Source organism: Jaculus jaculus, chromosome 8, assembly GCF_020740685.1.
Source record: "Jaculus jaculus isolate mJacJac1 chromosome 8, mJacJac1.mat.Y.cur, whole genome shotgun sequence".
NCBI classification, from domain to species: Eukaryota; Metazoa; Chordata; class Mammalia; order Rodentia; family Dipodidae; genus Jaculus; species Jaculus jaculus.
The window spans coordinates 19038111-19054729 of NC_059109.1; the positions used below are offsets into that span (position 1 = coordinate 19038111).

The following is a 16619-nucleotide window of genomic DNA, read 5'->3' on the forward strand; positions in this document are numbered from 1 at the left end:
GAGAAATGGATCTTATTTTGTTTAGCATTCGGTTCAGCATCACGTACATGAGAGGACTTAGTGAGTGAGTGTTGACTGGGATGGTCATACGCAATTTAAGAGGGAACAATAAAAGTCAAAGTCCAAATCATTGAGTGTCACTTGGCACCCTCTGTAGTGATGTGCCCGCAGACCAGAGAGCACTTACCTTCTTTTCCTTCTGCCATGTAGTCACCCACTGGGGTTTCCAGATAAGAGCTGTAAATGGAACAAGTTACTTCACTGGGACACGTGTAATTCATTTATCAATTAGCAAAACATAGCTTTGGCTGTACCTGGACAGGTTAGCATTGAGCGCCAGTCCTCCACGGAGCTGCAGGGGTTAATTGAATGGGGTCAGTATGGAGGGGGTTGGAAGCTCCCTGAATGCCAAAGGCCCAGTGTTCAGAACGTCAGTGTGTTTTGGCATGACTCTTCTCATCTGGTTTACCTTAAGAGTTGCTGAAAGTAAGGGGAAACCCCAGCGTGTAGTCGAGACTATCTTTAGGAGTGAAGGAGTTAACCCAGTGGGTAAACTTTATCTTCTGTCCATTGGACTTGTGGTTTGCTTATTAAAAGTCTCCGGTAAATGATTGTTAGAGACCTGTCATTGATAGCTGTTGCTAGTGGCTGCATTGCAAAAGCCCATTGACTCCTCTGCAAGGCAGCAACAGCATCCCCAGGGCTTTCCTCATTTCAGATCTACTCAGCAACGCCTGCTCGAGGACTTACCGGATCCATCATCATGAGCGACGAAGACTACAGCAACATCTATGACACAATCTGCAAAGACAAGACGAGTCAGGGTCCAGAGCAGCTGGAAGAGAGTGACGGCCCTTTCTATGATGAAGTCTGTGAAGGCGCAGGGCCAGAGAATTATCTGTATGCCAATGGGCTGGAAAACCACGAGTATGATTCTCTATCTGTCTATGCCTCGAGACGTGAGGAAACCAGCTCAACCTCTCCAGAGCCAGAGTCAGGAGGCTACCTTCTGCCAGATGACATGTATCCTGAAGGCCAGGACCCTCAGCCAGATGAGTCCCAGGAGGACAGGGGCATCGCAGTGGAAGAATTATACTCCCCCATCCAGGCATGGGAGCCATGGTCTGAGCATCTGCAGGAGAATGAAAGCACATTAAGGGAAGCGCCCCTCTCCCCTGTGAGCTTCGCCATCCAACACAGCAAGACCTTTCCCCGCAGCCAGGACTTCCCCACCTGCCACCCGGATGCCAATGGCTTGGAAGAAGACAGAACAGCTGTCACCAGCCCAGAGATTTTCCTGTTTGTGAAGGTAAGGGCTGCCTCTGGCAAGGCACACTTACAGGAGCATGTGACATACTTGGCGTTTGATTTTGTTCTGAGGACCCGGGGTGATGCATTGTGTCATATTCCTTCAGTTCTCACACCTACTCAAGAACAGGGCTGGTTAAATCAGTCCTTTTAGATGTCTTTAGGTCTATTCAAAATGACAAGCATTGGGAAGTCCAGTTAAAGTGTGTGGGTCATCATTGACTTCGATAAACCTCAAACAAAGCACTTTTTGAAGGATTATTTTTTGCCTTTCTCATTTTACTTCTTTGAAGTATAATTGAGTATAACTTACAAGCATATACTTGTGATAAAGTTACAAAGTTACACAATCCTAAAACGTATGCAATTTTAGTATACTTTAATGCCCAGAAAGGATTCCCTGGTATCCTTTTATTGCAGGAGTCCCACAGGGTACAATTCAAAGAAACAGAGGCCTCATTCCTGGCCTCCTTATCTATTAAGACTTCAATGATTGAGCAGAAAGTACTGCTCAAGTCCTTTCCCTTGTGACAGACGTGAACTGCCTTTTCCTGTTTGATCTTTTTTTTTTTTTTTCTTCAACGTGTTTTGTAAAAGCGAAACTGAAGCTTGTAAGAGAAAGTTGGACCTACGGTCAGGGATAGGAGTATCCTCCTTGTGTTTCTAAGGTCACAGATATTTCAGCAAATGCCACCTTTGTCACCAAATCTGCTCCATCAGCACCAACCTCACTAAAATTCTGATGAAGCAAAATTGATGTCAGTAGTATGAAGATGCCAAAGGACTCTGGCAATGTTTGTCTTAGATAATCATGTCATAAAGATTATGACATGAATATCCTCAAAATGTGAGATGATCCAGAGCTAAGGACATTAATCAAGACAGCAGAGATTCCCTTTCTCTATCAATCCCCTAAATACTCATGATACTCATCTTTACATGAACCCCTTAAGATAATGACACAAATATTGAACACCATTGTTTCTAGCTAGCATCTCTAGGGGTCATAGCTCACCTGGCAGAGTGCTGTTTCACCCTAGCACCACATAACTCCCGCTGTGGTGATGCCCACCTGTTAATTCCACACTGAGGAGGTGGAGGCAGGAGGATCAAAAGTTCAACATCCTTCTCAACCTGGACTACATGAGACTCTTTTCCAATTACTGTAGCAGATGAGTCTTCCAAACACGCATTCCATACACTCATTTCTCTCCTTTATGGCTTACAATATATTTATTTTCATTTTTTTTCCCCAGGTAGAGTCTTGCTCTAGCTAGCTCAGGCTCACCTGGAAATCACTATGTATTTTTAGGCTGGCCTTGAACTCATGGTGATTCTCCTGCCTCTGCCTGTTGAGTACTAGGATTAAAAGGATGTGCCACCATACCTGGTTCATATATATTTCTCTTTTAAAAAAATATTGGTTTCTTTTTGTGGGAGAGGGAATTGTACAGGCATACCAGAGTTTCTTGCTGCTACAAACAATTCCAGTTTCATGCACCACGTTATGTGTCTGACTTCATGTGGGTACTGAGGAATTGAACCAGGGCTGACAAGCTTTGCAATAAGTACGTTTAACCATATGTGTGTGTGTGTGTGTGTGTGTGTTTAACCATATATATGTATATATACATATATATACACACACCTAGAGTCTCGCTTTAGCCCAGGCTGACCTGGAATTCACTCTGTAGTCTCAGGGTGGCTTCAAACTCACAGTGATCCTCCTACCTCTGCCTCCTCAGTGCTGGGATTAAAGGTGTGCCCACCATTTTTTTTTAAAGAGGTGAAAACCAGATGTATTTCTTCTCAGGTCAGAAGTATCCATTCAAGTTCAGGTAACAAGGTGAAGTAGGTCATTACCATCATTGTCATCATTGGCCCTCCAAAGGTATGGTTTGTAAATTTTCGGTAAATGCTAATCTCTGCAGAAATTAAGCTGTCACTGCTGTTGGAGCCGTGCAGAAGTGACAGGAGCAAGGAATACTGACATGTTCTGTTGGCACCAGCAATAGGTAGACAGACACTGCTCAATGGTGATGTGGTATTCCTTAATCACTTAACATTCCCCAGGGCTAATATTAAACTTAATTAACAGCTAATGTTGCATCTCAGTAGAAGCCCTAGAATATCCATTAACCTCAGCTCATTCGTGTGGACTCTTTGAAAGCATATTCAGAGGGGTGGAGAGATGGCCTACTGGTTAAGGTGCTTGGCTGCAAAGCCTAAAGACCCAGATTTGATTCCCCAGGACCCACGTAAGCCAGATGTACAAGGTGGTACAAGTGTGTGGAGTTTGTTTGCAGTGGCTGCACCTCCCACACACCATTCTGCCTGCCTATTTCTCTTTTTCTCTCTTAAATAAATAAATAAGATATTTTAAGAAAAGAAAATTCCCCAGCATTCTATAGGAAGAGCGACAGTTACCATCTCTGCTTTCTAACCGTTCAGCCTGCCCCATCCCAAATGTAACTCTCCACTGAATGGCAGGGTCACACATATCAGGGATCGCAAACCTTTCCATCTTAAGGATGCCTGTTTGCCTGAGAAATTTTCATTGTGACCCTGGGCATATAAGTACATAAAATTATCTATCTATCTATCTATCTATCTATCTATCTATCTATCTATCTAAAATTTACTGATAATAGATAATAAAAAATTATGTTAGAATATTTTTTTCTTAAATATTTTATTTATTTATTTCAGACACAGGGAGAGAGAGAGGGGGGAAGAGGCAGACAGAGAGAATGGGCACACCAGGGCCTCCAGCCTCTGCAAGCGAACTCCACATGCATATGCCACCTGTCTTCTGCATGTGGCTTATGTGGGCACTGGGGAATGGAACCTGGGTCCTTAGGCCTTGTGGGCAAGCACCTTAACTGTTAATCCATCTTTCCAGCCCAGAATAATTTTTTTAGTCTCTGTATAATTTTTTACCATTTATTAAAAACAAGAGAAAGTTTACATACCAATTGAATGCGTGTGCTTGTTTTTTTTTTCACATAAAATACTAAAATGGCTAAATAGTTGACACTGAAGGACACAGACCCTCTTCAACGTTTTGCAGAGTTGACTGATAGCTTGATTTCCTGAGTGTCAGTGCTGAGAATGCTGCTTCGTAGTCTCGTAATGTACCGTACGTAATCCACAGTCCAAGTACATAGTACAAAATGGTAGGTAGAGGGTTAGGGCCAGTTTAGAAATTATGGGACATTCTATTCCTAATCTCAAGCCAAACTTCAGTTACTGATTCTTTTTAAATGAAACTCAAGTTAGCAACTTCTAACATCAACACTTTGATACCTACATGATGAGGAATACAGTAGAAATTATTAGAAGCTTTTGTGTTTGGTGACTAAAGCATTACGTTTCTTCAAGAGTAGACAACACTGTGCATAGAATAAACACCACTGCATCTCACAGCAAACGACAGTGGAATCTGAGCGGAGGTTTCGGGCAGCGTTCCTTGGCATTGCTTGCTGTGATGGTGCAGGCAGTGAAAAGCATGCATGTCCCATGTTCAGAACCAAAGCTGCAGTGAACTCATGAGGAGCAACATCGGTGGCACTAAACACTTTGAATTCATTAAGAATTTGATTTGGGGCCTGGAGAGATGGCTTAGCGGTTAAGGTGCTTGCTTGTGAAGCCTAAGGACCCAGGTTCGATTCTCCAGGTCCCATGTAAGCCAGATGCACATGGTGGCACATGCATTTGGAGTGCGTTTGCAGTGTCTAGAGGCCCTGTTATGCCCATTTGTTCTCTCTCTCCCCCCTCCTTTCTGTCTCAAATAATCAATAAATTTAAAAAAAAAATGACTTTGGACTAGAGAGATGGCATAGCAATTAAGGTGCTTGCCTGCAAAGCCAAAGGACCAAAGTTTGATTTCCCACTACCCATGTAAGCCAAATGCACAAGGTGGTGCATACATCTAGAGTTTGTTTGCCATCTATGGCAGGAAGCCCTGGCATGCCCATTCTCTCTCTCTCTCTCTCACTCTTGCACTCTGCCTCTTTCCCTCTCTCAAATAAATAAATGAAAATAAAATATTTTTTTTAAATTGACTTTGTTTGGGGTTGTTTCTACTTCAGAAACCTGTTACTATTGCCAATGTCTTTTTTTTTGTTGTTGTTGTTGTTTGTTTTGGTTTTTCGAGGTAGTGTCTCAGTCTAGCTCAGGTTGACCTGGAATTCACTGTGGAGTCTCAGCGTGGCCTTGAACTCATGGTGATCCTCCTACCTCTGCCTCCAGAGTGCCGGGATTAAAGGCGTGCGCCACCATGCCTGGCTACTGTTGCCAAGTTTTTGCCACCCCGTTGTGTATATAAACCAGTTCAGGAAGTCCACCTCTTCTCCAGGAATGAGGGGGAGGGGAGCATGACCTGCTGGTTCTCCTTTCACCAGGCTCGCCATCTCACTGGCAGAATTGGGATTTTATTTATTTATTTATTTATATTTTGGGCAACCCGAGGTTTCCTTCTCTCTCCATGCTGGCCGCCTAGGCTGAATCCAAACTGTATTCCCTGTGTGCACACCCACCTGTTCTAGGCATGTCAGTGAATACGTCACGCAGGTACATAGCGACATGTTCTAGCCACATTTTATTGCGGCACAACCATTTCAGAGTGTGAACAAGTCAAGTCCGCAGTTGAACTATATTATTCATTTCTCCCTTCAACCTATAGATAGTGTAGCTGGCACTGGGTTTACCACATGCTAGACAAATAATTACATAAATATAAAATGTGGCCAGTGGTGACAGAACTAGAAAGAAACATTAAACAGAACATGAGTGTATCTGTGTTTTTAATGTTCAAAATATTTTTCAAATTTACTTTTTATTGACAACTTCCATAATTATAGACAATATCCCATGGTAATTCCCTGCCTCCCCCCCACCTTCCCCTTTGAAACTCCACTCTCCATCATACTTTTTTTTTCCCTTCTCAATCAGTCTCTCTTTTATTTTGATGTCATTTAAATTTTTTAAAATTAATTTTATATTTACAAGCAGAGAGAGAATGGGTACACCAGGACCTCCAGCCACTGCAAATTAACTACAGATGCATGTGCCACTTTGTGCATCTGGCCTATGTAAGTACTGGGGAATCGAACCTGGGTCATTAGGCTTTGCAGGCAAGCCATCTCTCCAGCCCTGTATCTGTCTTTATTATTGCTGCTATAACAAATGATCAAAAGCCTAGTGGCTTCCAACAAGACAGATATTGTCTTACAGCTCTGGAGGTTAGAGCAAGCAGGGGTCACGGTGCTAAAATCAAGTCATCCCAGGACTGTGCTGCTGGACTCCAGGATACATCTGTCTCCTTCTCATTGCTGGCTCCTAGAAGGAGACAAGGTGACACCTCATCTCTTCTCCCTCTTTCCACCCTCACTCCTCCTCCTCTCCCTCTCCTGAATGGATCACAATGTGTTTAGGTTGGACCCTCTAGGACAATTTAGAAGGCTTCTCACTTTAAGATCCCTAGTTTAGTCAAATCCACAAGTTCGTTATTTGCCATGTTAAGCCATAAGCAGTTTCTTGGAAGTAGAACATTTGGGGTCATCATCACCCTCCTGTAAGGGGCGTGAGAAAGCAGTGTGGCAGGCTGTGGAGAAGGCGAGTAAGAGACAATGGGAGGGCTGGAGAGATGGCTTAGCGGTTAAGCGCTTGCCTGTGAAGCCTAAGGACCCTGGTTCGAGGCTCGGTTCCCCAGGTCCCACGTTAGCCAGATGCACAAAGGGGCGCACGCGTCTGGAGTTCGTTTGCAGAGGCTGGAAGCCCTGGCGCGCCCATTCTCTCTCTCTCCCTCTATGTGTCTTTCTCTCTGTGTCTGTCGCTCTCAAATAAATAAATAAATAATTAAAATAAAAAAAAAGAGACAATGGGAAATGAGGTGGTGATGCAGGTCTCTGAGGGATCCACGAAGTCTTCGGACACTTCCAAAATTCAGGCTGTCTGTTTGCTATCAGACTGTAGGCACGAAAGGGTAGAAGCAGAAACAGGGCACATCATTTGGAGGCAATGGACACTTATGGTCAAGAGATGAGGATGGACTAGCCACAGGAGATGGGCGAGGGTAGAGAGACTCTTTGGACAAAATAGCCCAAGAGATTTATGGATGGATTTCATGTGGAGTGCAAAGAAAGGAAAGAGCCTCGTGCTGGAGAGATGGCTTAGTGGTTAAGTGCTTGCCTGTGAAGCCTGAGGACCCCGGTTTGAGGCTCGATTCCCCAGGACCCACATTAGCTAGATGCACAAGGGGGTATACGCGTCTGAAGTTCGTTTGCAGAGGCTGGAGGCCCTGGCGCACCCACTCTCCTCTCTCTCTCTGCCTCTTCCTCTCTCTGTCACTTTCAAATACAAATAAAAAAAAGAAAGAAAGAAAGAAAGAAAGAAAGAAAGAAAGAAAGAAAGAAAGAAAGAAAGAAAGGAAAGAGCCTCGGTTGACTCTGGGGCCTTTAGTAAGATTGAGGGAACGGGAATGGGATTTCTAGGTTAGCCTTGGGCTCTGGCTCAGGGTGTGTGTGATTGAGAGAAGAGACTTTTCCTAATCATGTCTACACATGTGTGCAGGGGGAGGCAAAGGATGGACATGGAGGAACATAAATGCATTCATGCATTTTGTTTAATGCCAAGAAAAACATGAAATCTGATATCAGTTACTGCAAAGAAAGGCAGTACAAGCAGACACCATTAGTCACACACGTCACCTGGGATTAATCATGGAAAAGCAAGTTCATATTTTAAAGTAGGGCTTGTAACCTGGCTTAGTAAATTATTATTATTATTATTTGTTTCTCTTAGTCTCCATTTCATCACTGATAACTTGATATTATAATGACACATCCCTTACTGGTTCGTATCAACAAATGCATAAGTATATGCATGGAAATGGCTTAATATCATGTTTGACATACAGTATCAATACATAGGAACCTACAAAATAATTATTTTTTAAATTATTTATTTGAGACAGAGAGAGGGAGAGAGAGAGAGAGAGAGAGAGAGAGAGAGAGAGAGAGAGAGAGAGAGAGAGAGGCAGATGGAGAATGGGGCACACCAGGGCCTTCAGTTGCTGCAAACAAACTCTACATGCATGCATCACCTTATCTATCTGGCTTATGTAGGTCTTGGGGAATTGGACCTGGTCCTTTGGCTTTGCAAGCAAGCACCTTAACTGTTAAGCCATCTCTCTAGCCCTAAAATAATTGGTTTTAATTTTTTTCATTATTTTATCTTATTTATTTGCAATCAGAGAGAGATAGAAGAGAAGCAGACAGAGAGAATGGGCGAGCCACAGACTACAGCCTCTCTAAACGAATTCCAGATGCAGGCACCACTTTTTGTATCTGGATTTATGTGTGTACTGGGAATCAAACAGATTGTTAATCTTCGTAGGCAAGTACCTTAATGGCCAAGCCATCTCTCTAGCCCTATATGTATATATTTTTTAATTTTAAGCACAATGTTTATTGTAATAAACACTCAGTAAATATCAGTTGGTTTATTCTTTTAAACATATTATTTGCGGGCTGGAGAGGTGGCTTAGCGGTTAAGCACTTGCTTACCTATGAAGCCTAAGGACCCCGGTTTGTGGCTCGTTTCCCCAGGACCCATGTTAACCAGATGCACAAAGGGGCACACGCATCTGGAGTTTGTTTGTAGTAGCTGGTGGTCCTGGCGCGCCCATTCTCTCTCTGTGTCGCTCTCAAATAAATAAACAAAAATAAGCAAAAAAAAATTAAAAAAAATTATTTGCAAGCAGAGAGAGAGAGAGAGAGAGAAGAGAGAGAGAGAATGGGTGTGCCAGGGCCTCAAGCTGCTGCAAATGAGCTCTAGATGCATGCGCCACTTTGTGCATACAGTTTTATGTGTGTTCTGGGAAATTGAACCTGGGTTGTCAGGCTTTGCAGGCAAGTGCCTTAACTGCTTAGCCATCTCTCCTGTCCCAGTTGGCCTGTTCTATTTTGAGCAAGGTCATATTGAGGAGAGAACACTGGGCAGGGAATTTTATCACAAGGTTATCAATAATTTGGTATGAGATGTCCTAGGGCCCAGGCTTCCTCATTCCTGAAATGCAATCTCTTTCAGCCCTTGATTCCAAAGGGCCCAGCCCAGCTCTTTATCAGAGTGCACACATCTGCAACCTTCCACGATACCATTCTTGGAGACTGGCAACAGTTATTATCTCTAGCTGTGGGTGTGGCTGGCAGGGTCCAGGCAGTGTCCCCTGAGTAAGCAGAGACATGTCAAATACACACATGCACACGACTGCATCCACGTGCCTGGGTGGACTGAGGTCCACAGAGGTCCACAGCAGGTGATGAAATTGAAGAACTAGGAACAATACTTTGCTCTTAGGAACGTGGATTTTTTTTTAATTTATTTGAGAGTGGCAGACAGAGAGAAAGACAGATAGAGGGAGAGAGAGAGAATGGGCGAGCCAGGGCTTCCAGCCACTGCAAATGAACTCCAGACACGTGCGTCCCCTTATGCATCTGGCTAACGTGGGACCTGGGGAACCGAGCCTCGAACCGGGGTCCTTAGGCTTCACAGGCAAGCGCTTAACCGCTAAGCCATCTCTCCAGCCCAGGAATGTGGATTTTTTCTCCTGAAGTTAATCAAGAGCAATGGGTTCTTTTGAGGATCTATGAACAAAGTAATGCTGAAGTTGAAAGATAAAAGCAACAACCCATCACAAAAGCAGGATCAAGGCATGAACTGAGCTGAATTTTCAAGATTCAGGACTTGGTTATAAGGCCTATATGTGATCGAGACTGTTATTGTGGGCTGGAGGAATGCCTTAGTGGTTAAGGCACTTGGCTGCAAAGCCTAATGACCCAAGTTTAGTTCCCTAATACCCACATAAAGCCAGATGCACAAAATGGTGAAGTTCCTTGGTAGCAGCTGGAGGAGCTGGTATACCCATTCTGTCTGTCTGTCTGTCTCTGTGTGTGTGTGTGTCCTTGAAAATAAATAAATATTAAAAATAAGTCTTTTGAAATATATTTTTATTTATTCTTTTTTGTTTTTGAAAGCAGAGAGAGAATGGGTGCACCAGGGCCTCTAGCCATTGTAAACAAACTCTAGATACACGTGCCACTTTGTGCATCTGGGTTTACATGGGTACAGGGGAATTGAACCCAGGTCATTAGGCTTTGCAGTCAAGTGCCTTAACCACTGAACCATCTTTTCAGCACAAGACTTATTTTTTTAAACTGATCATCTGGATATGTCCAAGTATTTAAATATGTGGCTTTACACAGACAAAATTTTGTAGAAAAAGCTAGGCAGTATAATGCTAATTTATAGATTATTTCTATCTGTTGGTTATCACTGTACATTTTGTCACAGTGAGAGGAAATATATGGATTCAGCATAGAGTATCAGCTGCTGCTATTTTGGTAAAATAGAAAAAAAATGTGTTTGGCCAGGCATGGTGGCACTTGCCCTTTATCCTGGCACTCAGCAGAGATAGGTGGATCGCCATGAGTTTGAGGCCACCCTGAGACTATGTAGGACTATGTAGTGAATTCCAGGTCAGCCCGGGCTACAGATCAAGACCCTACTTCAAAAAAAAAAACAAAAAAGCAGGAAAAGTGTGTTTGATTGCATATATTGCATATGTAATACCCTGGCTGGATCACTCACAGCTGCGTGGGACTAGGACCTGAAAGGTCTTCCTCTCCCATGATCTGCAAACAGTCTGCTCTAACGCTAGTAATTAGGATGTTTCAGATATGTCTTTGGAAATGTTTGTAAGAATATTCAGCTCTTGGGCTGGAGAGATGGCTTAGCAGTTAAGGCACATGCCTGCGAAGCCTAAGGACATGGGTTTTATTCTTCAGGTCCCACGTAAGCCAGATGCACATGATGGCACATGTATCTGGAATTTGTTTGCAGTGGCTAGAGGCCCCAGCATGCTCTCTCTCTCTCTCTCTCTCTCTCTCCCTCTGTCTGTAATAAATAAATAAAAATAAATCTTAAAAAAAAGAAGATGCAAGTCTAAACCTGTCTCCTGAACCCACTCGTCCTTTCACAGAACCAATGAAGCATGTAGTGGTGAAGCAATGAGCAGGTGTGAACAAGATTTCCATTCTGGTCACTTCCTCTTAATTACAGCGCTGCAACTCCAGTGAGATCCAATTTCCTTCCAAACTATTTTGGAGGTGCCCATGTGCACTGGCTGGTTTGCTTTGCAACTCAATGACACTAATCTAAGAAGGAAGTCACTGAAAGGCAGAACTGTGACAAGAGCATTGCAAACCAGGGATCTCAAACAACTTGCCCAGATCTGTCTGCCATCAGCAGCAAGCTGGGACTCTGGGTTTTCAACTCAGGACTTTTTCCTTTCTATTGGCAGCCTGGCTTGAGAGACTGGATGACTTTCAATATGCTTCAGAAAAGTTCAGGAACATTCCAAGACTCCATGCAAGATGTCCTGTGGCAGATGACTTCAGAAGAGTCTAGAACTCTCAGCAATGTTGACTGTTACTGGGACATGTTCCTCTTTCCTCACCTGGGTACTCCTACCTTGGATGGCCATGCTGTATACATGACCAAACTCCTGCCTTTTTAAAAAAATATTTTATTATCTATTTATTTATTTGAGGTAAAGAGAATGATAAAAAAAAAAGAGGGAAAGAGAGAGAGAATGGGCATGCCAGGGCCTCTAGCCACTGTAAACAAACACCAGACACATGCACTACCTCATGCATCTGGCTTACGTGGGTTCTGGGGAACCAAACCTGGGTCCTTTGGCTTTTCAGGCAGGCACCTTAACTGCTAAGCTATCCCTGTAGCCCCTAAACTCCTTTCTTGTACAGTCATCTGCCTGCTCTAAGCTTTCTCAGCACCTTGGGAAGTCCTCTCAAAAGAATGAAATAGAAATTTTACCTAAACCAGCATGTGGGGTCGATGCCAGCTCTCATAATGAAAATGATAAAATACTCTGGAATAATACTCCTATCCTAGCATCTTTTTTTTCTGTTCTTTGGGTTTTTTTGTTTAATTAAAAAAAAAAACTTTTTATTGACAACTTCCTTAAACATAAACAATATACCATGGTCATGATCCCCCCCCCACCACCTTCCCTTTCCCCTTTCCACACACCCTCTCCACTGAATGAATCCCTTCTTCTTTACCATTAGTTTATTTCCTGTTTTGATGTCATCATTTTTCCCTCCTATTTTGCAGGTCTTCTGTAGGTAGCTTCAGCCACTATGAAGTCATGAATACTAAGACTATTTCATAAAACATTTTGCTTATTTATTTAAGAGGGGAGAGCATATCAGGGTATCCAGGCACTGCAAACCAACTCTAGAAGCATATGATACCTTGTGCATCTGGCTTATGTGGGTCCTGGGGAATCAAATCTGGGTCCTTTGGCTTTGCAAGCAAGTGACTTAACTGCTAAGCCATCCCTTCAGTCCTCAAGGCTATTTTGTATCTGGAAGACAGCATTTAAAGTATTCCTCCCTTTCCTTTGCTCTTACATTCTTTCCACCACTTCTTCTGAAATGGTCCCCGACCATTGGAGGGTATGCAAAAGATGTCACGCTTTGTGCTGAATATACCATCCTTACTTCGTCTCACCCCTTTGGTGAGTTATGCGTCTCCCCAGTGATCACCACCACATGCAAAGAGAAGCTTCTCTAACCAAAAGTGATAGTAGCATTAATATAAGGGCATAAACATAAGTATTTGGAGAGCAGTTTGGTGGCATAATAGATCCATTTAGCCAGACAACTGCAGCAATTCCTCCCCTCCCCCACTAGCGTCCTTATTATTTCCAAGTGCTGAGTGAACTCTTCCTGGAGAGATGTGATCACCCCACATAGGGCACCAATGACAGATCAAATTAACAATTGTACCCAGGTCTAGCTTGACTAAGCAATGAAATTAGTGGCCTTACTTATGAGAGTATGGGTAACCCCCAAACAGCTGGATCGTCAGAAAGTCTTATCTCAGCGTGGATATATCCTCCCCGTAGGTGGAGTTCCCTATCTGCTCAGTAACTCCACCCACACGCCATACACGACCTTCTCCCCAGCCCTTGTGCAGCTGAGGCAGAATTGCATACAGCTGCAAGGGAAGCTTAGGAGAGAGGAAGTGGCTGGGATCTCAGGTGAAGGTCTAATGACCTCCCCGCCCGCCTTGCATGAGGAAGCATCGACGGCCCCACTCTTGTTGAGGGCCTCTTGCTTGATAGTCACAGCTTTTCTGATCAAGATATAAATGGCTGTTATATAAAGAGGGTACTGAGGAACCTTTTAGCTGTTTTTCTTCTTGGAAATTCCAACAAATGTTAATGCATCTGCAGCTAATCCTGCTACCTTGGTAGATGCTATCCATAATCGTATAAATGAACCTTTAAGAGACGTTAGGTTTTGGTTTCTAAAATTTCACCTCCTAAAATGTTGTCTTCATCTTGACCACCACTGGCCTCTGGCGTCTTGACCATAGCCATTCAGCTGGCCTCTCTGACTCAAAACTCGTCCCAACTCAGCCATGAGAACGTACCATATGTGCTTTCTGTCCCCTGCCACTATCCCCAGGCAGAAGCTTGGGGGGATCAAAGGCATGAGGAGGTCCTCTTGATCCTTCAGCTGTGAGCCCAGATATCCTCACCAACCATTCTCCTCTCCCTGACTCTATCTTAAAAACATCCCCTCCACTACACTTCTGCACATCTCTTATTTTTCTTTTTCTTTTTTTTTTTTAAATTTTTATTTATTTATTTGAGAGCGACAGACACAGAGGGAAAGACAGATAGAGGGAGAGAGAGAGAATGGGCACACCAGGGCTTCCAGCCTCTGCAAACGAACTCCAGACGCGTGCGCCCCCCTTGTGCATCTGGCTAATGTGGGACCTGGGGAACCGAGCCTCGAACCGGGGTCCTTAGGCTTCACAGGCAAGCGCTTAACCGCTAAGCCATCTCTCCAGCCCTTTCTTTTCTTTTTAAAATTTTCTTGATTTTGATTTTATAACAAGGTTGTACACATAGATCCCCTTTTCCCCACCCCAATTATTCAGTATGGTTATTGGTATTCATTATGGGGACCAAGGGGCCTCCCTCAGTCAACCTCTGCAGGGACGGGGAAACGTGGTGTCTCAGGCTCACTCACCCTCCCACCTTCAGCCTCTTATAGTCTTTCTGCTCTGTGTTCCACGATGCTCCTTGGTGGGCAAGATAGAGTTCTGATTTAGGGTTGCTTTCTCTGCAGACTCTGGATCTGTGTTTGGAAGAGGTTTGAAAGACCACAGTGTCTGTCATCATTTCCCTAGAACTGGTTTTCAGGCTAGCCATGAGAGCAGTATTCATGTTACCACTTCCCCTATAATAACTTGTGGGCCGGAGAAGATTAGGTGGAGGTAACCCATTTCCCATTAGAAACAGCCGGCTCTTTCTACTTGTTTACTAATGTATCTTTCCTCACCCGTGTTCTCTTCCTTGCCACACATATACATGGTCCCAGCCGCCTCACAGCAGCTGCAGGGGTACCAGGGGCCCAGGGGACCGGGAACCCAGGCCCCCTCCACTTATTTTACTTGATGCTGGGGCTTTGTGAAGCTGCTTCCTTTGCAAGAACTTCCTGCCAAGGATGGCCTGTCTGTTCAGAAGTCATGTCTTGAGGAAAGACTCTCCTGAGTGGGTGTCTTGCTGTGTCCCTTTGCTTTTACCTCACTGAACTCCTTGGCTCTATGGTCTCCATGACCAAGTCTGAAACTTGGGTTGCCTTCAGCAGTACAAGTGTGTTCTCTCACAATTCTGCAGGTTAGAAGTCCAGGGTCAACGTGTCAACAGGGTAAATTTCCTACGAGACAATTCTCCACTTGGCTTGTAAATGTTTATCTTGCTTCCTGTCTTCACAGAATCAAACCCCTGTGCATGTCTGTGTCCAAATTTCCTTTTAGAAGAAAACCAGATATTTTGGATGAAGGCAACCGTAATAAACCGTTTTCACTAAACTTCCTCTTCAAAGACTCCATCTCCAAATGTGGTGATATCCTGAGATGTGGGACACAGAGATCTCAACATATGGATTGGATAGGGTGGATGGGCCCATAACAGTCTCATGATTTCTTGTTTATGACTTTGTGTTTCTTCAGTGGTGGGCTCTTGTAGGAGGGTCTCTCTTTTATACCCACCCTCCTGTACCTGGCCCATGGCATGCTTAAATTCTGGAAGGAAGGAGGGAGGGAGGGGATAAGTTGTTCCCAAGGATCTTTGGGCAATGGGGAGGAGGAAGCCTTGTGGCCAGAGCCTGTAGCCATTGCAGGAGGGCAGTGCGGACGAGCTAAAGCAGTGGACATTTATTCTCTCTCAGCCAAAGAGGTCTGCGCCATGAAGTTAGCATATTGGCCGGGCTCAAACCCTCCGAGGAAGCATTCTTTGCCTTTCCTCATCTCCTGTGGACCCGTCTTTGGCTTGCAACCACATTACTCCAATCTCTGTCTCCCCCCCCACACCCTCATGTTTTGAATCTGTTCACTCTTCTCTTTCCTTATACAGATTTGTCGTTGGGTTGACAAATCCACCCTTGTCCTAGATGGTTTCATCTCAGTGTATGTAGGGGTGTGCCTACACCCACACCCACACTTTCTCCAACTATGGTGACATTTCCAAGTGCCAGACAGACAAATATTCTGGAGGGCCATTCTTCCACTTACTGTACTCCTGCAGGAAAAAGTGAGTTGATCAAGCTTGGGTCAGGGCAATGGCCAGCAAGCATCAGGATACATATTCCCCCCACCCTGCTGCCAATGCGATGTGTGAGAATTCTGTGAGAATTCACTGGACAGTTTGTACCTTCATCTCCTTAGTACTCAGCTATCCCCAAGACTATCTGGTATGTTCTTGATACCTCCTGAAATTGGGCAGAGAGCCAATATTCTGAACACAATTTTGATTGGTTGAGCTCTGAAGGGATTCGGGGGTTTGAGGACTCGAGGCTTTGCGCAGCTGTTGGGGTTAAACTTTGCAAGGATCTACCCATGGAAACAGAGTCTCCATAACTAATTCAACACATCCTTATTCCCATGCCTGCCTTTGTGTCTCAGCATCAGTATGATTTAAGAAACACTGTTCTGTCAACAGACATAGGCGCCAAACTAAACACAGTGACCAGGAGTGAGTGCGCAGTGTCAACCCTGGGAGAGAGAAAAATAACCACCTGGGATGTGGCTGCCAGCCAGACTATAGAGCAGGTGTGTTCAGTATCAGAATTGAAGATGGAGGGTCATTTTCCAGGCTGTTTTCTGAAGGGTAACTGTTGGGGCTGTGAGGTCCCTGAGGGAAGGAATCAGGT

General features: G+C 44.2%; 1 protein-coding gene across 1 annotated transcript in view; it reads left to right on the forward strand.

The window, feature by feature from the left end:
* Positions 1-660: 660 nt before the first annotated feature.
* Clic5 (chloride intracellular channel 5) overlaps positions 661-16619 on the forward strand; it is a 184691-nt gene continuing 168732 nt past the window's right edge. Inside the window, exon 1 of the mRNA XM_004653044.2 lies at positions 661-1309. Within this exon, the coding sequence (XP_004653101.2) occupies positions 764-1309 (546 nt within the window). The 5' untranslated portion in view covers positions 661-763. The remainder of the gene's footprint in view (positions 1310-16619) is intronic.